Consider the following 25,451-nt stretch of genomic DNA (forward strand, 5'->3'; position numbering starts at 1 on the left):
GTCTCTATTCTATTAGCCTCCTTTTGTTCATTTTGTTTATTTATTATCCTTTTGTTTATTTATTATTTTTTATTTTTAAATAGCTCTTTACATAGCTCTTATCCCTCTGGAAATTATCATCCATTATCCTGTTAACTCTATGAAGAAGAGCATTTGGATTCTTTCATTGCTTATATTAGTGTTTGAGAATTGCATTCAAAACTTCCCCCCAGTGTGAGAGTGTTACCTCTCAAGTAAGACCCCTTAAGATCGGATGTCTCCAGCTCTAGTTTTCTTCCACGCCTTCTCTAATTTTTTTTTCTTTTAAAATTAACAATTTCTTTTTCCTAATAAAAAACTGTTCAGGGTGTGAGCTAAACAGTAGCTCATTTTATAACTGATCCTGGAGGAAAATGACATTTAGGTGGGGTGGATATAAATACATTTACACTGTAGTGGAAATGCAATATATTTTTCTTTGAGAGAAATCATCTTTCTTTGAGAGAAATCATAGCTGATTCATAAAATCATTATCCCCTAAGCCTCCAAATCGCATAAAACCACTTTTCTTCTAATCCTTTGATTATAACTCACAATCAAATCCCCCATGAGTCCTGTTGAGTCTGTGGAGGCATAGAGAATGTGCTCTTAAAGTTTCTGTTACCTGGTGACTGACATTTTCGGCACTTCACTAATATGTTGGGTTTGTAGGACTACAGATCTCTTCAATGCTTAATGGCTGAATTTTTCTTTTTTCTAAATATCTAAGAAGACACATGGGCTTCCTTTCAATTTGAATAAATTGCTCCCCAAACAAACAAGGAGCCTCATAAGAAGAGCTCTCTCATCTAATTCTCTCAGCAAATGTGGCAATAAGGAAAAATGCAGATTAATCTTCTCTCTCTTTCAAACTGAGGAAATGGATGAGGAAAACCACTGGTCTTATTTAAAGGGTGGTGCTGTAATATGATTGTGCCAAGGGGGGTGACCATTCATGAAACAGAACCTAGCCAGGTCATCCCTGGGTAGATAGGACCTGGTTTAAGGGACAGATCCTCAGGGGAGTCCCCTCACTGCCATGCATGAGTCTGTGACCATATGGTGACAAGACAGCTATAAGAAAATGTAAGGAAAATCAGCTTATTGTTGGGAATTTGAACTACACAGAAAACTTCTGGGAAATTCTTAGTACCCAGGGTGTAAGGCTCAGACTCCTTGAGAATGCCTAGGAGAATGCTCATGCTTGAGCCCAACCTGTGCTGAGCTGCCAAGCCCCTGTTCCTTGCTGGCCTGCCATGGGAACAATGCACCCTTCCCTGGCATACAGATCCCTTCTCTGCCTAGGCCTTTGGTCACCTTGTTCATTTTGTGAGCTGTGTCCTTTGCCTCTTTGCTATCTGGAAACTTTTAAGACATCTTTGAAGGCCCCATTCAAAGGCTCACAGAATGAGTCACCTCCCACCCTGCCTTAACCCGAGAAAGGGTACTGCATTTCTCCTATAAGGGCCAGTTGTTTATATGCCTGTGAACCAAGCTCTGCCCCGCAGCGCCTCCCTGCTCACACACGGGATTATGCATCTTTTGATGAAAGGGAATGCACTCCTCTTTCTATTCCCCAGTGTCTAGTGTAGCATCTGGCAAAGAGCATGCACTTCATAAATGCTTGTTGAATTGATGATTGGATGAACAAAAGATCCCCAAATCCCCCAGATGTTTAAAAGATGTGACACAAACATCCAGCTGATGGGCTGAACATCCACCTTTTATCAAGCTGTCTTATCATTAACCAGAAGCTTCTTCTAAGTAAGTTGGCAGTGGGTTTTAGCCAGATGCCATGTGGGTGCTGCTGGGTGCTGTGACCCTCCAGGTATGGTAGACAACTCTCTAGATAAGTTAATATTATCAGGGAATTTGCTCTTAAACATTTGTTTCATCTTTGCTCAGAAAGTTTCCTTGGAGAAAGGGGAACCCTTCTACACTATTGGTGGGAATGCAAACTGGTGCAGCCACTTTGGAAACCAGTACAGAGGTTCCTCAACAACTGCGCTACTGGGTATTTGCCCCAAAGATACAAATGTAGTGATCCGAAGGGGCACCTGCACCTCTCTGTTTATAGCAACAATGTCCACAATAGCTAAACTATGGAAAGAGCCCAGATGTTCATTAACAGATGAATGGATGAAGAAGATGTGGTGTATATACACAATGGAATACTATGCAGCCATCAAAACCCACAAAATCTTGCCGTTTGCAATGACGTGGATGGAACTAGAGGGTATTATGCTAAGTGAAATAAGTCAATCAGAGAAAGATAATTATCATATGAGCTCACAGATAGAGGAATTTGAGAAACAAGATGGAGGATCATAGGGGAAAAGAGGGAAAAATGAAACAAGATGAAACCAGAGAGGGAGACAAACCATAAGAGACTCTTAATCTCAGGAAACAAACTGAGGGTTGCTGGAGGAGACAGGGTGGGAAGGATAGGGTGGCAGGGAATGGATACTGGGGAGGGTATGTGCTATAGTGAGTGCTGTGAATTGTGTAAGACTGATGAATCACAGACCTGTACCCCTGAAATAAATAATACACTATATGTTAATAAAAAAAAAAGTTTTCTTGGTGGGTTTACATTATTGAAAAGGCATTGTTAGAAATTCTTAAAAACCATAGATAAAATTTCAAATAATAAAGTTTCCAAAGTCTGTGACAACTTTGTGAACAGGTTGAGATTGTCTGACAAGGCTGATAGTTCTGAAGTGAGAAGCAGGAGGCAAAGAAGAAAATTTTAAAGAGAACATCAAGAGAAATTTAATAAAACTAAATGAAAAATGTTTGCCTTTATGAATCACTTAAAATGAAATTGTGGTATAAGAGGTAGAGCTCTAGTAAGGGGTATTATTTTTAAATATGTGCCATAAATTGAATAAATAACAAAAAACAGTATTTTGTTGCTTATCTTTGCCATAATATGTGTTTTATGATAATAAGGTCATAGATTCATTACTTTTATAAGAAAGTAAAAAATTTACAATAAGGGGAGCACTTAAAAGTTTAATTTCTTGGGCTCCTGTGTGGCTCAGTGGGTTAAGCTTCTGCCTTCGTTTTGGTTCAGGTCATGATCTCAGGGTCCTGGGCTTGAGCCCCACATTGAGCTCTCTGCTCCTCAGGGAGCCTGCTTCCCCATCTCTCTCTCTGCCTACCTCTCTCCCTACTTGTGATCTCTGTCTGTCAAATAAATAAATAAAATCTTAAAAAAAAAAAAAAGGAATGTAACTCTTTTTTAATGATTCATTTATCTTGAGAGGGGAGGGGCAGAGGGAGAGGGAGTCCCAGGCAGACTCCGTGCTAAGTGTGGAGCCCCACATTGGGCTTGATCTTATGATCCTGAGATCATGACCTGAGCCAAACCAAGAGTTGGTTGCTTAACCAACCAAGTCACCCAGGTGCCCCTAAAAGTTATGTTTCTATACACAATTATAGCAGCCTAAGTGCCTTGTGTTTTTAAAAGACTCTCCCATGATCAACACACTAAAAAATTCTGCCTGTCTTGACACCTTTGGTTTCATCTGGGTGGCTTCATTTACTGAATGCTGAGTTCATTTCCTTGGTCACTCAAGTCATATTATTGAGCCCAACACAAAGTGACATTTATGTTCTTCCTAAGGTCAGCTTTCTAGTTTCAACATAACATGTTCAGTTTGTAGTTTTTAACTCATTGCATTCCTTTCTTCATTCACTCATTCATTGTTTCATCAAACACTTACTTGCTGAGGGCCAGGTACCCTATTAGGTGTTGGGAGTTTAAGATGACTAAAAACTGGTTACTAAGTCTCAGATAGTTGCAGTCTAGTGAGGGGGAAAATTATCGAATGTGATCAGTTTTACAAAAGAGGGAATACGAAGGAGAGGCAACTAAGTCTTTATGGAAAATCAGGGAAGGCTCTACAGAGGTAGGGGTGTCCTACGCCATGAGGGGCAAACTGAAGGGTCTTGGGCATATCCGGACAAAATCTTAAGACCATAGGGTGTCATTAAGGATTTTAAAGTAGGGGTAACATGATCCAGTTTGTAGAAATTGATTCAGGTAACGAAGGCTAATGGGTTATAGAGAGTACTGCCCTGTGAGATATTAACAGGTGCACCACAGAGAAAGGCCTCCCAGTCCACTGAGTCTAAATAACACTCCATACCATCTATTTGGGGGCCCTCAGCACATGTTAATATTTTAAAGGCTCAACAGAGGGCGTGTAGTAAAGAACCATTGATACCAGCTTGGGGCACAATGGATGAGAAATAAAACAATGAGGGCGACACAAGTAAAAGGCTGTTTGTAATGGTTTGGTTCACTGTGAGGACTGGAACCACAGGAATGGGCTAGAGAACATTCTAGAAGGTGGTATGACCCAGGAAGGAAGACTGGGTCTCCTGCAAAGGTGGTGGGTAGCTTGGTGTTAGACCTTTAGAATTTGAGGTAACTTTGTGATATGCGAGACTGAGAGGTTCGAGAGACAGTGCTTGGTATACAACAGAGGTCAAACTGAGAAACGGTGATTAGGGCTCAGAGAAATAAAGAAAACAAGGACTGGAATCTCACTCAAAATGATTAAAGGACAAAATTTCTACCCCAACCATTCTATAGATTAGAATTGCCTAGAAATACAGTTTATCTTCTGGGTTTAATATTCTGTTACTATATGAAGCATGGGACAGCACAACCATTAAAATCCAGGGCAATTATTACAAAGAATGTTCTGCTAAATAAATAAAAATGAAAACACTGCACATATGAAATTTTACTTCTGATCTCTGTTTTGCTTACATTTATTGTTGGTTCTAAAGGATCAAGGGTCCATTTTCTTATAAAACAACTACCAAAAATGAGACAAACATCTTAATAAGTTTTTTTTCCTCCTGGAAACAACATGATAAATAAGCATGGTTTCTAAATTATGAGGATTTATATTTTAGTCACTGGAATGTAACAAAACTGATGACTCAATTGATTTTTTCTGCCAGGCTTCAGCCCTCAAATCCAGACCAAAATCATTCTTTTCTGTGTGTGTGTGCTTTAATCTAAAAAATGAAAAAAATGAATTCTCAAGCATTTGTAGTTGTCATTAAAATTCCTCTTTTTTCTTCATTTAGCCAGCAGGGACTCTTCTCACATATATCTTTTTATATAGCTACACTGTAGGCATTTTGTATTGTAACCCTGATTTAAAAAAAAAATTATAGGGAAATGACCGCATAATCACAGTTTTAAGGAAGGGAGAAAACAGGGGCCATGGTGATTGTTTCAGTTTCTGCACAGATGTGTGCAATATGTGTGCACAGTTGGGTGGACACAATCATGATCATAAAACATGTGTAATATAGAGAAATATAAATTATGCTTCAGAGTGGACTCCCTAATTCATTTCAATTAACCCTTCAAGGATCTATCTCTTTTCTCTTTTCAATTTTTTTTAGAATAAAAATTAATAAAGAAAGATTGAGGCATATGAAGCTCACAGAAAGCGGTGAGCAGAGTGATAGTTGGAGGCAGATTTTAATCTCAAGGATCTTGTGCCAATAGAAATTAATGCTTGGTCAGTCCGTAATCTAAGTACAGACCATAGTAGGCTGAGCAATGATATCTGTGTCCTCATCTCTGGAACCTGTGAAAATGTTATTTTACATCATAAAAGCAACTTAGCAGATGTGATTAAGGCTTTTGAAGATGGAGAGGTTGCCTGAATTATCCAGGTGGGCTCAGTGTCATCATAATGGTCCTGATAAGAGGGAAGAAGGAGGGCAGAATCAGAGAGAAAGGACAGAATCAGAGGTTGGAGTGAAGTGCTTTGAAGTTGGAAGAGGGGCATGAGCCAAGGAAGCAAGCAGACTCTAGAAGCTGGAAGAGACAAGGTAATGGATTCTCCCCTAGAGCCTCTGGAAGGAATGTGGGCCTGCCAACCCCTTGATTTTAGCAAAGTGAAACTGATTTCAGACTTCTGACCTCCAAAGCTGTAAGATAGTAAATTCACATTGTAGTAAGCCACTAAATGTGTGATAATTTGTTATAGCAGCAACAAAAACTTGTACAGATTAACTGCCCTGGATAAGGCAACAAATAGTGACTTTTAATGTAAATTGCTGGCTTTTAGACTGGTGTCAGATTTTGTCACAATTTAATACTTTGGAGAAGATGGTAAAGAGGTCTCAGGACAGTTGAATTGCACAGTGGAGAAGAGAAGGGGTTTTGAAGCCTACAAGACCCCTTTGCTTGTTTTTTGGCTATGTGACCCAGGACAAGGACAGCCTCTCTGAGCCTTGTTTCCTTGAAGGGTTGCTTTAGGGATTAGAAAAGAAAATGTGAGAACAGTAGAAAGAGTTCCACTATATACACTATATAAAGTTGGAATTCATGCTAACGTCACAGGTCTCTACACCCACTCATCTGTGGAATGGGGAAGACAGTAGTAATGGTCACAAAGGATAATGAGGATTCAATGAGTTAAATCTATAAAGTGCCTAGAACTGTGCTTGAAACACAGTAAGTGCTGCTCTTATGAAAAAGAGAAGGTCCTAGGGCCCCTGGGTGGCTCAGTGGCTTAAGCCTCTGCCTCTTGCTCAGGTTATATCAGGGTTCTGGGATTGAGTCCCGAATCGGGCTCTCTGCTCAGCAGGGAGCCTGCTTCCCCTACCCCCACCTGCCTCTCTACCTAACTTGTGATCTCTTTGTCAAATAAATAAATAAAATCTTATAAAAAAGAGAGAAAGGGTCCTGAAATGGGTAAATGCTCAACAAATAGACTGCAGTTTTGCCATGGAAGTTTTCAGCGCTAAGCTCTATGCTGACACTTGGTCTCTGTCCCATCAACCTTATGGTCTAACTCAGAAGTCACAGGAAAGTGCCCATCCAGCGAAGGTAGTATGTGACTGGTCAATGAGCAGCACTGACCATGAACATCATGTCACTTCTGTGCAGGAGAAGAGCAGAGGAGCCCTGGTAGAGAAGGTGGGACTCCCACCCAGTTGGACAAGCAGAGGGGGGGGAACTGCCTGTGGGCAGGGGAAGCATGGGAAAACAGGAATGTACAAACAGGGGTGGAAGAAGCATGGTAGGAGATGGGCAGGAGCAGATGTGCTGAGGGATGAAGGTCTTGACTAAGGCATCTGGCTTTACTATATGGCAATGGAATGTAACTGAAAAATTCCCTAGCAGAATACTGTCATGATCAAAGTGTCTCAGTTGGACTTATGGTGTGTATCACAGTGGTTCTCAATCATGGTGCTGTAACACACCAGCAGGATATGATCCCTTGTGTGGTGTATATAAAGCAACACATAGCCAACACCAAAGGCGATGATGATGATGATGATGATGATGATGATGATGGTGATGGGTGTATTTAATAAGTTAGAGAAGATTCAGGACACCTATGCACTATGTTTCAAAACTAAACACAGACCAACAGGGTATTAAAGCAAAATTGATAAAGATAAATGAGTCGTTTACACAAAGCCAGAGGAAAAAAAACAAGGGATGCAGCATTAAGTCACTGAACTGAAATAAAGAAGGCCCCCTAAGCAAAAGCTAGAATTAGATTTTTGTTTCCCTTCTACTTGTTTCTTAAAATAAAATTTTAACATATGTACCTGGACTGCATGCTAGTCCTCTCCAGACCTGCAGAATGGGTGACTATTGGCCACCTGCCAGTTGTCAGGCAAATGCTCTACAAAAGACAAAGGACATTGTACTTTTTTCCTGGAAAATGACAATTCATGGAATTTGTGCTTTTTTTTTCCCCCAGGAAGAAAAGTGTACACATGAAGTCAGTGGTAGTCTAGTATTCAAAGAGCAAGGAGAAGGAGTTTCTCCCCTCAAAAGTTAATGTTCATCACGTTATTATGTCATCCTTTGAATGAAAGTTGACACTACATCTGTTTTTCTTTCATATGAAGAAAGGCTTAAGGTGGGTGTGGAAGGATTAGAGACCTCAGCACTATCCTCTAGTAAATCCAAATAGAAAAGGGGTGGGAGGTTGGAGGAACCAGGTGGTGGGTATTGGAGAGGGTAGGATTGCATAGAGCACAGGGTGTGGTGCAAAAGACAATGAATACTGTTATGTTGAAAATAAATTAAAAAAAAAAAAGAGCACATGAATGCACAACAGGTTCCCTTGTTCTAAGAAGGACTACCAAGGAACCAGAGGGCTAATCAGGCAAATGGAAGGTCAACAGCTGGTGTCTTTTTACTTAAGGGGGGTCCTAAGACAATGGCCAATCACCTTGGAGCTCCCCAGGTTACTTCTGACTTATTTCACCATATGGCATAAACAAGGACTTCCTTTCCTTTACCAAGTGATCAATGTTAGCTGATTTTATCTAACAAAGCTTAACTAAAGAAGTAGTATTCTAGGAAATCATGTAAGAACAGTCTGTTGTTTTTTCTAGGTTTAGAAAGATGCCTAAAAATGACCAAGGACTCCTAAAAACAGATCCTATACACTACATGCCTATGGGGGATTTCTCTAGAGGACAGAATCACTGGTGACTTTCACTTTCTATGTTCCTTATTTCTTGTTATGTTAGAATATATTTCACAATTACTATGTATTACGTGTAAAGAAGATACTTTTGAAAGATCTTAATAAAGTGTAGTTAGTAGCTCACTGGATGGACTTCAAAGGGCTGTTTTCTATTAGTTTCCTGATCTGAAAAATGGACTTAAATCTGACTCAACCCCAAAGGGCCTCTCCCTAAAAGAAGAAAGTAGAAAAAGTTTTCAAAAAAATTTGTGTCTTAACAGGCCTAAGAAGCGGAAAATGGAAGAATAATGGACTTTTTGGAAATCCACTGTATTAAATGTGGATACTGGGCATGGCGGTAGTGGTGGTGGCAATAGGACCCAAAGAAATCATGTATAGAGATGTGTTCTAAAAAGTGAAGGAAAAAAAGTCATAGGTCACTGCCATTATTCAGCAACACATATAGCTATTAAAAAGAGGTTGCGGGGGTAGGGCACCCTGGCTCAATTGGTTAACCATCCCAAATTGGTTTTGGCTCAGGTCACGATCTCGTAATTTTGATGTTGAGCCCTGCATCATCGGGCTCTGTGCTCAGTGGAGAGTCTGCTTCAGATCCTCTCTCTCTCTCCTCTTATGCTCCTCTCCCTGCTCTTGCATGTTCTCTCTCTCTCTCTCTCTCATGAATGAATGAGTGAATGAAATCCTAAAAAATAAAAGAGGTTGGTGTTTCATTGAGATTCACTGCTAGGTCAATATTAGAATCCATAACCATAGATATATTATAGAACATATAAAGTCAGAACTTTCAGGGCTTGTGGGCCAGTATTTTTTATCTAGTCATTCATTTTGTCATTCAATAAACATTTTATCCAGAACTTTCTATGGACCTAATAGAGATTTAATACTGGAGATTGAGTCCCGGTCTTGTCTTAGCATTGGCATTAGTTAGTGGTGCAGCTTGAGGTCAGGGATTCATTCTAGTTAAAGCTAACAGTATAAAAATACTAGAACCAGGAGACCTGGGGTCTCAACCAGGCTTTATGATCTTGGCAAGGCCATATCAAGGCTGCAGTTACATCATGTGTAGAACAAGGGGACTCATACATAATCCCTGATGGCTCTTTCAGCCACAGTAGTCTCAAACAATGAGGTATAGGGGAAAGGATTGCATAAAGCTGGGTTGATAGCCAACCCTGAATTTGCTACCTATATGAGCCTCAGTTCCCTTAAACCTAAAACGAAGACAATAAGACCTACTTTCACTGGTCGTTGAGAGGATTAACTTTAGTTAGGTATGTAATAATATTTCTAAACAGAACACTGGTACATAGGCATTCAAAATATGTAACGTCCTCTTGATTTCCACAAACCATCACATAGTAACATGGTATTTATGAGTTTAGCTCCATATACATTTAAGCTCTAAAAGGAAATAGTCAAAATCTCTTTCCAGATGCTTTATATTTTAGAGTTTTGCTCACTGATTACTCTTTGATTCACTGAGCGCTTTACTAAATCATCATCCCAAGATGGGCAGAGAGAAGGAAGGGTCTCTGTCAAGTGATAGTGGAAAAGCAACCTCCGATGCATGGCGGTCTAGAAATGGCAGCCCTCTCTCAGCACTAAGGCAAGGGTGTGTAAGCTGCTATGCTCTCTCCTCAGTTGGATAACCATGTAATTTATCATTTTAGTTGAGATGCTTAAAATTTTTTTAAAGATTTATATACTTTTAGAGAAAGAGGACAAGAGTGAGGGGGGGCAGGGGCAGAGGGAGAGAATATTTAAGCAGACTCTTTGCTGAGCGTGGAGCTTCATGTGGAGCTAGATAGGGGGGCTTGATCCCATGACCCATGACATCATGACCTAAGCTGAAACCAAGAGTCGGGCGCCTAACTGACTGAGCCACCCAGGAACCCCAATTGGGATAATTTTGAAAGTGAAAAACCATTTTAGTAAAACTGGGATAAACTGGAATGCATGTCCCCCTCACCTTCCAGGCTTACTTTTTGTGACCATTATTATCACCATATGGACATCCGCATAAAGAACAGATGCAAAATAAGGTTCTATCCAAATAATCTAAAACTTCTGTTTTTTTAAGGGTATGCAAAAAATTACTTAACTGAAGCTTGACAAACACACATTAATTTTAGATAGAATGTTATGGTAAAATAGTTGTGTTTGTATTATTACTATGTAATAATACATAGGTCATTATTAATTATTAATTATAATTATATATTATTATTATTAATTATTAATACATAGGTCAATACATTGGGGGTGGGTCAGCAAAGTTTTTCTGTGAAAGGACAGAGTAAATATCTTAGGTATTGTAGACTAAATGGTCTCTGTCACAACCATGTTGTTCTGCCTCTCCAGTGCCAAAGCAGCCACGGACAATACATAAAAGAATGGGCACGGCTTGGTTCAAATAAAAATTCATTTACAGTAACTGCTTGTGAGATGGATCTGGTTTTGGGCTGAAGTTTGACAACCCCTGCTTTGAAACAATACTCCCTAGACTTTCGGAATTCATAAGACCAGGAAAATTTTAAAAATTCTGGAATTGATTTGACTTCTAATCTGTTATTTTGGTAAATAATTCTATTTAAAAAAAAAGAAAAGAAAAGTCATTCCCTAGTACCCTGGCCTTTTGGAATTTTAGAACAGAAAAAAACTAGAGAGGGCACAAATTCAGAACCAATTCAGCTTTGTGGAAAACCAACCACACTGTCCTTATTTTTTTAAAAATGTTTTCTTAGTTTGGTAAAAACTTGTTATGAATATTCTCAGTTTAACAGATGGGTCTTGAATTGCTTTTGGTTCCACTGGTGTGGAACCATAGACAGAGCACAGTATTTATAGTGAAAATATCTGGATTTGAATAAGGTTGAGAGAGTACTAAGAAGGGAGGGAGGAACAGACTTTGGACATTCCTTCAATGGGACAGAGCTCCTTGAAGACAGTGTCCCTTGCCCTGAATCAGAGTTGTATACACAAATTCCACTATCAGGTAACTCCAGAACTCACCGGCTGCCACTGTGTAGGGTACCAGGCAGGGGGGCAGTTGAAGCGGTTACAAGCTTGCACCGTGCTGGGCTTGGGCTGACGACACAGTTCATCAGCCAGGATTACGGTTTCATTCATCTCTCTGGAAAGCAGGTGGGAGCAGAAGACATCTCTGGTCTGCAGGCCAACCCCACAGGTAAGACTGCATGGACTCCACTTGCCAATTTCCCACCTGGGGAAAAACCACAGAGGACGAGGACATCCTTAGGACCCGTGCAGAGAACATCATGACATCAAGTGTTGCCAATTGAGTAAAAATACATACCTGGGAAGGTGGGAAATTCCAGCACAAGATTGGTGAGGAATTCTATCCCAAGCCTAGAACACATCCACTCCTACAGGCTCTAGAATCCATTTTGAATAAACAAAGAGGGTGATAAAATGGAAATCACCAAGAATGGTTACAACCATGTCTATTGGGGTGAAATATACAAACTTCATCAAAATAAAATGATATGCTAGAAATAACACAGGTTTGAGCGCAGAAAGGCTTTGGGCACTGTGTATGGAACAGCCTTTTTTGCTAATCTGTCTGGTCCCCATTCTTAACAAGATGGAAGAATTTGTGCTTGTTTTTCTTTGGCTTCAAAGCGAAAGGTCATTGGCTCCCACTTCCTTCAAACTTCCAACATAGCATAGAAATGTCTCTGTCTTATGTATAAATATCATCACTGCCCTGGACTGGAGAATGTAACAAAAGTAAAGTTGCTAAAGAGATCAGTCTTCTTGAGGGGAAATAAGTGGAGAGAATGGCTCATTATCTGGAAGGAGAAGTGAAATACACACAGAGGAGCTGAGTGCATAATTGGCCATTCCAAACAGCCAAGTCTTGAGAAGCTCATTTACAGTGAGCTGAAGGCCTATAAAAACAATTCCACTCCATTTCTCGGTTGATGCAGCCTCCAAAATGGGAATGATAAGGAAAAAGCCCAGGTTTTGGGGCTCGGAGTAGGAAGTGTTCTTTAATGATCAGATTTGGAAAGTTCTATTTACAATATGAGGCACAAAATTCCTACGAACAGAAGTCAGCCAAGAAAAGCATGGCGAGTAGATCCTTCAGTAGCTAGGCCCTCTTGGATTTTGTAGCTAGCCTTGAAAATTGGCTTAAAAATCTTGGGCCTTAATGTTTTTCCTCAGACTCTTTCTGCTACTCCGATATTTAACTGCCTTACTAACCCCTATTTCCACGATCTCCTTTCATCTATCCTGTGTTTGAGTCCTAGGTGTAGCAAACAATCTCATTACTCTCAACTCATGCCCCCTGGTTCTCCAGCTCTGTTTTTCCTCAAGCTGTTACCCTGAATTTGGAATACTTTTTGTCCTTTCCTTGCCCAGCCTTCAAAATGTCTTCCATTTCTAATCCCAATTTGATCCATGTTCAAAGGATGCGTACCTGCTTAGGGGATATGTACCTGCCCCAGACACTGATTATTTTCTCAATTATGTTACAGTTATTCTGTCTGTCAAGGGCCCCACTGGAGTACACACCTCTTGCAGGCAAGCTCTGTGTCTGCATCTGCTTTGTATTGCTCACAGTATTCAGTATAGCCCCTTCTACATAGTTAATACACGTGGTTAATAATTTCCTAATAAGTGAGCAAATGGAAGGGACCTACCCGCATAGTAAGTACTTTACACCCATTATCCCATTTAATTACCTCTAGAATAACACGAGATAGGCTTTATTGATTCCCCTCATTTTATAATTGAGGAAACCTGAAAATCTAAGAGGTTGACTTGCCCCAAACCTGTAACTAGTAACTAGTGAATCTGGGATTCGGACTTGGGTGTATTTGGCTCCAAAGCCTTTGTCTTTTCAATTGTGCTATGCTGTCTCCAAGAAAACTGTCCTATAAACATTCACAGAATTTTCAATGAATAGAAGAGAAGAGGCTGGATTGAATATATATTTCTTTGAGATCCTTGTGGGAATTCCTATAAACTTATTTTTAGATCCCTAGTTTGGGTTAATGCCTAGCTTTAAAATGCTGTGTTTTAGAATATATCCACACATTCTCTGCCACCTGTCCTTTCTAAAGATGAGGCTTGGAGTCTGGGCTGAACTTGGTGACTCGCTTGTAATGAATAGGATGAGGAAGAAGCAAAGCTCTGTGACCTCTAAAGCTAAATTATAAAAAGGATATCGTTTCCACTTGGCTTTCTCTTTGCTCACTCTGGGGGAAACTACCTGTCAGGTCATGGGCATACACAGTCAGTCTTCAGGAAAGTCCACATGCAAAGGAACTAAGGCCGCTCACCGACAGTGGGCACCAACGCGCCAGTCTCATGAGTGAGCTACCTGCAAGCCGATCCGCTGGACCCAGTCTAGCCTTCAGATGATTGTGCCCTCATGAGAGACCTTGAGTCAGAAATGCCTTTCCAAGGCGTTACCAGATTCTTCACTCATTAAATGGTGAGAAGTAAAAAAAAAAAAAAACCAAAAAACCAAAAACACATTTATTTCTGTTGTGAGCTACTAGGATTTGCGGAACTTTGTTGTGTAAAAATAGACAACGAAGACAGCACACCCCCCCTTCCAAACATGCATATGTTCACCAAAAGACATATATAAGAATATTCCAAGCAGCGCTACTGAGAATAGCCCCAATGTGGAACAACCCAAATATCCAACCATAGTTGAGTGAATACAAAATTACGATATCGTCATATGGGAACACTGGACAGTGCAAAGAAACTATAAGGACAAGCAACACAGGTGAGTCTTACAAGCATACAATTGAGGCAAGAAAGCCACAAAAGCAAAAATTCATACCATGCTCTCATTTACGTAAAGTTCCAAACCCAAAACTAATCTACGATGCTAGAAATCAGGTTGTGGGTCACCCTTGGGGGGCAGTCGCTAGAAGAGGGGGGCTGGAGCGGAGGGACTCTGGGAGGTTTCTTTGACCTGGGTGCTAGATCTGGATCCACCTGGTGAAAAATCACCAAGCCACACATGCAGGATTGGTACACTTTTCTCTGTGTTTTCTGTGCTTCAAGAAAGGGTGCTTTTCCCCACTTACAAGTGAAATGCTAAAACGTGGTGGCTGTGAAACAAAATCCAACAACCAGGCTCAAGGCGGGTGACTGCAACGGGTGTCTCATAAAGGAGCTGCCTACACGGTGAACGCTGTCCAAGGTTAAAGCCTGTCCTCGCGCAGGCCTTGCACGACCGCTGCCCCCACTGCTGCCTCCACCTCTGGCATAAATTCAGTCCCTGGGACCTTGGAGTAGAGGCATTTGGCAGCCATGAAGGCACTTCAACACCGTTTGTCAAATTCACAAAATAGACCTATCTGCTTACCGATGATAAAACGACATTGCATACCCAAGGGAGGAGGTCAGCAGAAGCGATCTGTGCATTAAGTACTTTATTATTGAAAGTATTAGAATCAACTTAGGCCAAAAGAAACAAAAAAAAAAAAAAAAAGGGAAAGCAGACTCTCCCCACCCCCCACATTTCTCTCCAGAGGGGCTACATTTGTGAGCCTTGGGTCTGGCTGGCTGCTGATAGAACCTTCCAGCAATCTATGCCTTTGGCTGTTTCTTGATGGAGTGTGACAAGCCAGGAGGGAGGAGCAAGCCTGGGGGCAGGGCTGGCTGTGGCTCACAGCCTGTGAGGTACTTAAGAGGCCATCCCCGGGATTCTGGGGCCTGGCTTTCTCACAGGCCCGGTGATGAGAAAGAACAGGAGCTTGGAGGATGAGGGCATTAGTGGTTTCCCCCCTACTATGCCTGGCTCACTTTTTTTTTTTTTTTTAAGATTTTTATTTATTTATTTGACAGAGAGCGAGCGAGCGAGATCACAAGTAGGCAAAGAGAGAGGGGAAGCAGGCTCCCTGCTGAGCAGAGAGCCTGATGCAGGACTCGATCCTAGGACCCTGAGATCATGACCTGAGCTGAGGGCAGAGGCTTAACCCACTGAGCCACCCAGGGGCCCCTCACTTTTGCTCATCTTTATGTCTTCATTGACAATGGTACTTCCTCAGGGATGAAGCCCTCAGCTGGCAAAATTCACCTCCTATATAGTCTCATGAACACCGTCCCCTTTAGAAATTCTCAACACTTAAAAAAACTAGTGTGTTAAGAACACAACAGAAGAGACCCTCTTAAGAAAATTTAAAGTGGACAACATAATATTGTTGAGTATAGGTACAATGCTGAACAGCAGAGTTGTAGAACTCCTCTTGCTGAACTGGAGCTTCATGCCTACTGACGAGTAACTCCTCATTTTACCCTTCCTGTAGCCCCTGGCAATCATCATCCATTCTTCGACTCTGTGAGTATAACTGTTTCAGATACCACATGTAAGTGGAATCATGCCGTTACTCGTTCTCCTGTTACTGGCTTTTTTCTCTTAGTACAACGCTTTCAAGGTTCATCCATTGCAGACTTCTTTTTTAAGGCTGGATAGTATTTCGCTGTGTGTACATTTTCTTTATCCATTCACCTGCTGAAGGATATTTAAATTGTTTCCCCATGTTGGCTGTTGTGAACAGTGCTGCAGTGAACATGGGAGTGCTAGTATCTCTTTGACACCCTCATAGGGCAGCTCTCTTTTTAATTCTTCGAGGAGCCTCCATGCTGTTTTCCACAGTGGCCGCACCAGCTTGCATTCCCACCGACAGTGCACAAGGGGTCCAACTTCTCCGCATCCTTGCCAATGCCGTGGTCCTTTGTTTTACTGATGATAGCCACCCAGACAGGGGTGAGGGGATGATCTCATTGTGGTTTTGAATTGCATTTTATTTTACTATTTTAAAAAAATTATTATTTATTTATTTATAGAGAGAAAGAGAGAGAGAGAGAACAGGTAGGGAAGGACAGAGGGGGAGAATCTCAAGCAGGCTATGCCCAGCGTGGAATCTGACGTGGGGCTCAATCTCATGACCCTGAGGTCATGAGCTGAGCCAGCCTCAAGAGGCAGATACTCAACCAACGAAGCCACCCAGATACCCCTGATTTGCATTTTGATGATTAGTGATGTGGAGAATATTCTATACACAGTTGGGTCTTGGTAATCTTTTTTGGAGAAATGGCTTTCAAGTGTTTAGCTCATTTTTAAATTGGGTTATTAGATTTTGTTGTTGTTGTTGTTGTTAGTGAGTTGTAGGAGTTCCTGCTATGTTACAGAGATAAGCTCTTTATCAAATACATGGTTTGCAATTCTTTTATCCCTGTTTCCCTGTTGAATGTTTTCTTTGCTGTGCTCAATGCTGTAATCTGACTGTTACCTTGAGGAGAGCATGGGGCAATATTTATTTTGGTTTAGCATTTGTTATGGGTTCAACTGTATCCCCCTCCCCTTCACTGCTGCTAAAAGGTACATTGGAGTCCTATCCCCCAATAACTCAGAATGTAACTTCATTTGGAATAGGGTTATTACAGACATAACCACGTAAGGTGAAATCATACTAGAGTAGGGTGGGCTTTTAACTAATACTACATAAATAACCATTAATTAAATTAAAATTAAAATTTATTTTTGAAGTTTAAATTAATTAATGTATTTAAATTATATATTTTTATTTAAAATTTTTAAATTTTTATTTAAATTAAATTTATTTAAAATTTAAAAATTTAAACATTTTAAAATTTATTTAAATTATATATTGTGAATTATGAATGGTGTTCTCATTAAGAAAGGAGAGAGATACTCACGGAGACTAATGACAGAGACAGAGACTGTAGAGCTACATCTCCAAGCCAAGGGGTGTCAAAGATGGCCGGCGGACACCAGAAGCTAGAAGAGGCAAGGAGGGATTCACCCTCACAGTTTCAGAAGGAGCATGGCCCTGCTGACATCTTCATGCCAGAACTGTGAGAGACTGCATTTCTATTGTTTTAGGTCACCTTGTTCGTGGTGCTGGGTGCTGGGTTATGGCAGCCCTGGGAAACCAGTACGTTGCTGTGACCTCCACACCTAGAATGGGGCCTAAAACACAGCTGCTCGGGAAGTATGAGGTGATGCATGGGGAGTCGAGCCCCAGTGAACTGGGTGTGCGTCTTTGCTTTCAACGCTTGTTTGGTCAACCATTGCAGCTGTGATCGCTGAGTGACCGACCACCAGCAGCAATTCCAAAGTCCCCAAAGCCCTGACCACCACAGAGTTTTCTTTAGTCTGCTGCAAGGTATTTCGTGACAGCACTGGACCCGAAATGACATGATGCTTTCGTAGGTTGCATACCACTTGGTATAAATATTTATACATTTTACTGCAGCCATGTTAGACTGTTGGATTATGGCATTTTCCCTTAGAACTTACTAGGGGTAATGCAAAATTTATGTTACAATAATCCTAACATATTTCTAAAGTACAGAAAATCCTGAATTCCAAACACATCTGCCCTGATGGTTTTGGCGAAAAGATCGTGGCTCTGTATGAGGAGGATGGTAAACAGGATCACTGTGTTTTCTTTCAGCTTCCAGGCTTCAGGTGTTTAGCTTCATGGTTAGGCCCTTGGCCAGGACGTTATGGGTCCTCCAGCATTCCCTTACTATATTGTTGACCTTCTTCTCCACATTCCTGTCCTTTTTATCAAAACCTACTTGCAGGGAAGGCTCTGGAAGCTGACATATCACAGCTGAAGCCCTGTGGCATCAAGGTGAACCCTGTCCAACTCCCGAGCAACTGACTCCTGACCAAGGGTAGACTGGAGACAGAGTGTTACCTCCTGCCCCTGAAGGCTGGGATTAGTCTTCCTGCCCTCTGTCCAGCATCAGATGTACTTGGGTAGGCCTGTGATTATAATTGGATTTTAAATTTTAGCCTTGGTTTCCCAATTCCTATTTTGTTTCCCTGATGGTGATGGAGTTCTGCCCAACGTCTAGCCTCGTGCACACTAAGCCGGTCACTCTGCTTGCATCTGGCCAGCCCCTTGCCTTGGCCTGAGTAGAGACCCTCAGCCACAAGCCAGAAGCCATGATATGACAGCAGTCGAGCTGACATAACACATTACCGCTGATAACAACAGTAATTCTAACATTTATACAGAGCATACCACAAGTCAGGTACTGTGCTAGTTGTTTTAAATGCGCTCTCTTTTATAATCCTATCCACAGCCCTGTGAGGGAAGTGCTATTATTTTCTGCATTTTCAGAACAAGAAGCTGAGGCCTGGAGAAGTTAAATGATTAATTAATCACAGCCCAGAATACCTATGCAGATGTCAAGGCTGCGTGCATCACATCCAAGTCTACCATGGATAGACCTGGACGCATGGGTGCTGAGAATGAGGGTGCTCCCTCCCACAGAGGCCAGCACATGTATTAACAAACCCCAGCTCTGCATTGTCCCAGCTCCTCTTGCAGAGGTCCTAGCTGGACTCAGGGATAAGCTCACGCAAGTTGTGGGATGCATATATGAACTCATTCTTACTTATATCAACCCTACGAATAAGGTACCATAAGTTCCCCCATTTTACAGGGTGACGTAACAGAAGCTTTGAAAGGTCAAGTAACTCATCCAAAGTCACACAGCAAGTAAACAAGAAAACCAGGATTCAAACCCAGGGAGCCTGGCTCCCGCGAGCCTAAATATTATATTATACTGTCTTTCTGGAGAAAGATGTTGAGTAGAGCTGTACAGAGTAGAGCTGAGATGCAAATTCTAGGATCCTTGGTGCTTATAACTTCAGAAATGACAAATGGCAAGATGACAGATCTATTCTTCAATACTAGAAGCCAATACACTGATGGCAGCCAAGGTTACAAATATACTCTGAGTGGTTATTTTGGGAAAGTGGCAGTGATCCTTGGCAGCAAATGGGCAAAGGCTAAGTGTGGTCCCCTGAAGGATATGTTTATTTTTTGTAAATGTGGCCATCAGAGATAATGTGAGCAATCAAGGACCCATAGTGGTTGGCATGTGTTAGCAGCTTGTGTTTGTATTAGCTATATAAAAGGAGGAATTGGGGCCTTCTTTTGGACAAGGGCTCATTATGTGAGTTGCCAATGTTTTTCTCCCCTACCCTTTCAGAGAAGGTACTGGCCATTGCCTCCAGCAACTCATTGTTGGTTGCTGGTATAAATGCACATAATATCTAATGGTAGACTCTCCCCACCCCAACCTAGGCCCTAAGAACCCTTCTCCTACCCTGTTTTTTGCAGGAAAGTGGGGCTTGTTTCTTTATTCAAAATTTAAAGATGCAGTTATTGAGAGGCGAAACACCATGTAAATTTCAATTATTTGTTAGCAACATTCTTTAAACTTGTGCATAACCCTTCAACTTGACATGTCTACCTAACATTATTATGATTTTTTAAGGTCCCCCAAAGATATCTGTTTCCTTTAGGATATCTCTGAGGTCAGGAGGTAGAAAGCAATCAAGGAACAATAAATCAGACACCATGGAGCATGGCCAGCTTTCAAAAGGCTCCGGTAGGATGAAGAAAACTCTCTTTCCAACTGTGACATTGTTTAGGACCAGGTGCCCCTTTAAGGTTTTGTACTATTACTGGTAGCTCCTAATTTATCACTATAACCTACAGTTTCTGACTTATCCATAGCCCAGTGCTTCCAAAATGTGATTCTGGTCACTTGCTTCCTCTGATTAAAAACCTCACGGAAGTCTGAGCTGAGTTTTCAGTGGGGCGGAGACCAGTATGTTCTGGGCTCAGCTGTGGTCCAGTGCAGTCACCGGGGTGAAGGGTCACTATGGTGGCTGGACCTGAACTTTCTAACTGGATCCTCACCCCAACTTCTTTTTTTTCTTCCTCTTTGTAGGAACTGAATTTTAGCCTGAGGCTTAGTGTGGAGCTGTTCACTGGTATGTGACAGAGTTTAGCACCGGGCCAGTGTACCTGGAGATCAAACATACAGGGAAGACAGAACAAATACATAAACACATGAAGGGGCCCATTTCTTACTGTTAGAGAAGGAAGTTGCAAATATGGAAAGGGGGAAGGATAAACCTTGTGGAATTGGATTGCTATTGCAAGCAGTATGAACTCATGCTTTTTAACTAATGGACACGTACCCAGATAGACACTGTCATATCAACAGATACAAATGAATGTATGTAACTGCACATAGAATACTTCTTAGATCTCTCTGCTGAGAGGCCTAAAAGCAATGGCATTTCAGTAAAATCAAGTATATCAAGTGCCCAGATTTTGGATTATAAATAGCATTCTCTACTAAGGAATTAGTTCCTGTAGAAATAGCTCCAGGGCAGGGAAATTGGAAATAGAAAAGTGAGCCTAGAATATCCTTTTTTTTTTAAAGATTTTATTCATTTATTTATTTGACAGACAGAGATCACAAGTAGGCAGAGAGGCAGGCAGAGAGAGAGAGAGAAGCAGGCTCCCCACCAAGCAGAGAACCCGATGTGGGACTTGATCCCAGGACCCCGAGATCACGACCCGAGCCAAAGGCAGAGGCTTAATCCACTGAGCCACCCAGGCACCCCAGTGAGCCTAGAATATCTTGTGTCGGAAAACTGGGAAGTGTTCAAAGAATGATGGGTTTTCTGTCAAAAGGACATGGAAGCCAGTCTGAAGGGGCTCCCACCGGCCATGTCCAGGACAATTTGATAGTAATGGATTTTAATCTTTTGAGTAAAATAGAAGTTTATAAATAAACAAGATAAGAAAGCTGTATCTTAAAGAATGCCTATTAATAATCTAGATCATTAATAATAAAATTAGATTAATAATCTAGAAGATAGAATTTAGAAAGTTGCTGTTTATCAACCATAATAATAACTGATTCAGGCAAGAGCCATTAATGAATACTAATGCTGGTCAGGAAAAGGTTGATGAGGAATAGAGTATTAACTTAGTTTCAGATGATCTCTCTGTAAAGATACCTATTTGTCATTTACTAATAATAAGTGCAATGTCCTTATTATTTTTACAGTGAAAACCTGGCTGAGATCATTTTAACCAAATAATGAGTTAACATCATCAGAAATGAATGGGACGTAACATCATTCATTGTCTCTTGATACCACACACTAAGAAGGATGCAGCACACTTCTGTCAAAAATTTAAAAAATCCTGAAGAAACATCAAGCAAACTCAAAATGAGTGACATTTTACAAAGTTATTGCCATATAGTTTTTAAAAATATCTAGAATATGAAAGATGAGGAAAGACTGTCCCAGATATAAAGAGTCCAAAAAGAAATGCCAACCAAACATAACATGAAACCCTGAACTGGATCTTGGACCAGTAAAGGACATTGCTAGGACAGCTGGTGGATGGTGATGATGAATTAATGCCATTTCTTAGTTTTGATGGTTATACTCTGGTTATTTAGGAGAGCATCCTTGTACTTATGAAGAAACACTTAAGTGTTGAAATGCAATGGTATATCACCTGAAACTTTTCTTCAAAATAATGCTGTTATTTTGTTAATGACTATGGAACCAAGAGAATTGGTAAAAGAGAGTGCTATGATTTTTGTAACATGTTCTAAAGCTAAAATGATTTCAAAATAAGTTATAAAAAACATTCATTGGCTCCTGGTTATCCACAAGCCCGGGTTCAATTCCCAAAGGATTTTGAATAGACCTTTCTGATTTAATCTCAGGTCCCCCCTGCACTCAGCCTTGCTGAGTACCAGCAGACGAATACCCATCTTCTCTGGCTTGCAAACTCTTCTGACTCCCAGGTTAGATTCTAAACACTACCCTCCTCCTAGTCCTTTTTGGATCTCCTTCCCATGAGGCAGAGCTAGATCTTTCCCTCTGTGGCATGCTACTGTCTTTTTCCTCCTGGAGGCATTCTTTTCTGCCCTTAGACTCACCTTCACTACATTGTAGGTATCTATGTGTCCATCTCTCTCACTAGATTGCACTCCACAAAGGCAGCAATGGCTGTGACCTAGTCATCTTAATATCTCCAGCACCACTGCTGTGCCCAGCTCATTGTAGAGGCTCACGGTGGCATTGCAGCATAATGTAGAAGATTCTGGGTTCTGGAACTGGATTATTCGTGAATGAACTTACTGTGCCGCTCACTAATTGCACAGCCTTGGGTAAGTTACTTGACGATGTACTTATATTTAAAATGAGACTGGGGCCCCTGGGTGGCTCGGTGGGTTAAGCCTCTGCCTTCAGCTTGGGTCATGATCCCAGGCTCCTGGGATAGAGCCCTGCGTTGGGCTCTCTGCTTGACAGGGAGCCTGCTTCCTCCTCTCTCTCTGCCTGCCTCTCAGCCTACTTGTGATCTCTGTCTGTCAAATAAATAAATAAAATCTTAAAATAAAATAAAATAAATAAAATAAGAATAATAGCAATACCCACTTCAAAGGGTTGTTATAAGCTTAAATGAGAACATCTATGAAAAGAGCATCAGGAGAGTGGCACAGATAAAGGGCTCTCTAAACATTAGCTAATATGGACTGTTATTACTCAGTAATAATAAATAATAATAATAATAATAAGTAATAAATGCGTGGGTGATTATTGTGAGGATAGAGATTAAATGAGTAGAGTGAGAACTCTTCCTGGAGTGAATCAGATAGAGTAGCCATATGGTATGGAAACTGAGGGAAAGGATGTTTGTGACCTACCTGCATTAACTTATCATTTAAGCCTTCATGGCTCAGCAGTGTGACAGATCCGGATGTGGGAAACATGCTCATGACCTTGAACATGCTTTCAGCAAAGATGGAACTGACAAACGCCCAGGAGACATAGCAAGCAATGTTGGATGATAGCAATGCAACAAGCTAATTGCTAAGCCATTTGGCTGAACCACAAGTACTACAGAATTTCAGAAGACAGGCAGCATGGAGCTCATAACCAATTACGTTGATATTGCTAATTGGAATCCACAAGGTCTGTTCATCTATGTGATCTTGCTTGATCCTTCTTCCTCAGGAGTACTCAAAACAAGCATTACTATATCCATTTCATAGATAAGCAAGCTGAGGCTCAAAGAGACAAGTGATTTCCCCAAAGCTGGGAAGGGAACTCAGCTTAATCTTACCCTGATAAGGACAAGAGGAGGGAATCGTGAAGGTCACAGGCAAGGAGATAGAAAAGATTAGGAAAACAGTTACATGGCATAGCAGATGGATTAGCTAGCTTCACACACAAACTCTGTATTTTAGAAAATTCCTTCAAATGGCCTAGGAAAAGATAAATGAAAAGATCAAAGGAAGCATTAGATAAGAGAGAGTAAAAATATGTTTATAGACCAAAAATTAACCAAAAGCATATATGATAAACAGTACCATGCGAATCAGGGCTCTTTGTAAAAGAGTAGCTTGCAGAGCTCAGGAAACAAGAGATACAGCCAGGCTTCTCCTGGAAGTCAGCTGGTTTGGCATGAGGTTTTGGCTCCATAAAAATATTTATAGTCAGGATTACCAAACACCTGAGATGGCAAAGCCCTCATTTCCACTGGAAAACATGTGGTCAAAATGACTCTTTTAACCAGGACAGTTTGCCTTACCTTCCAAATCAGTTCTTAAAAAAAAAAAAAAATAATATATTTATATATATATATATATATATTATCAACGTTGCAAATAACTCTTTGTCAAGTCTTCTTTTTTTTAAAAAAATTAGTTCCTTAAAAAGTGGTTGCAGCAGCGTATAGATTTACTATCTCATTACTACCATGCCATTTGCTTTAAACATACCTTCTTTATGGAGCATATCAAATGGCAAATGGATCTAAAGCTTGGCCCAAATGTACAGAGTATCTTCAGCCTCTCCTCCTATGCCCCTAAGACCTCTATGAGCTGCCACTGTCGGCAGAGAGAGAGGAAGGGAAGCAGGCTCCCTGCTGAGATTCCCAATGCGGGGCTCGATGCCCCAACCCCGGGATCATGACCTGAGCCGAAGGCAGAGGCCCACTCCACTGAGCCACCCAGGCACCCGCTTCCCCTTTTTTAAAAAAGGACTTTATTTATTTGTAAGAAAATTGAGAGAATGAGTGAGAGGAGGGACAGAGAAAGAAGTAGACTCCCTGTGGAACAGGGAGCCCCATGCAGGACCTGATCCCATGACCTGAGCTAAAGGCAGACCCTTAACTGACCGAGCCACCCAAGTGCCCTACTTCCCATTTTCTGATCACCCTGTCTTCTAGGTGATTGCACATTATAATGAAAGAATTTCTGCTGGCTGTTATGGCTCAGATAGGAGTTGCCGGGAAACAGGTTGGAGGATTATGATCCACATAATCACTCTTGTCCTTGGAAGTTTGAGATTTTTGCTTTGCTTAGAATTCTAGGTGGAAATTTCCTACTAAAAATAGTTGCAAGCTTGTTCTCCTTGTGGACAGATCAGAGGAGGACTTTCTTAGATCATAAATACAAATGTTTTCTTTTTTGTCCTCTAACCATCTTTTGGTTTTTATTCCTATTTCTCTCTACTTTATCTTAATTGATTAACATCCTTAATAAATTAACATCCAACCTGAAGGTCTTCCACTAAATGAACTCCTTTCCTTTGCAGATTACTTCCTTCAAATAAAGCAAGCTTCTGCCAAGCTTAAGCATGTGTTGGCTTCCCAACACACCATTTTCCCTTTTCCTACCTGTGAGTTTGCTTCCAGCTTCTGCCTAGAAAGCTGTCCATGTACCTGTCTCAAGGTATGATTCAAGCCCTTCTTCTTCAGGGAAAGTTTCTGATTCCAACCCATACTGACTATACCCTCTTTGCAATTCTATCAAATTTACCCTCATTTGACCCTTGTTTATATTTTACAACACTGACTACGTCGTGATACAAGAACACTAAGAGATGGGGCATCTTATCTGATGGAATTCTATTGGCTTACATATTTTTCTCTAGTTATCATCCCAAATAGAAAAGAAGGCTTTTAAGAGTTGGGATCAAGTATTTTGGAGTTAAGGGAATTGTTTGGTCTCCATCAAATCAGGCCATAAAGGCCTCCATCTATTTGCTGATTCGCAGGTGACAGTCTTCAC

General features: G+C 41.0%; 1 protein-coding gene across 1 annotated transcript in view; it reads right to left on the reverse strand.

Moving 5' to 3' along the window:
- The window catches only part of ADAMTSL1 (ADAMTS like 1), a 381,590-nt gene that overhangs the window by 134,920 nt on the left and 221,219 nt on the right, over positions 1 to 25,451 (reverse strand). The window contains exon 16 of the mRNA XM_059411591.1: positions 11,526 to 11,736. Coding sequence (XP_059267574.1) covers positions 11,526 to 11,736 — 211 coding nt within the window. The remainder of the gene's footprint in view (positions 1 to 11,525; positions 11,737 to 25,451) is intronic.

The sequence above is a fragment of the Mustela nigripes genome, chromosome 9 (genome assembly GCF_022355385.1).
Source record: "Mustela nigripes isolate SB6536 chromosome 9, MUSNIG.SB6536, whole genome shotgun sequence".
NCBI classification, from domain to species: Eukaryota; Metazoa; Chordata; class Mammalia; order Carnivora; family Mustelidae; genus Mustela; species Mustela nigripes.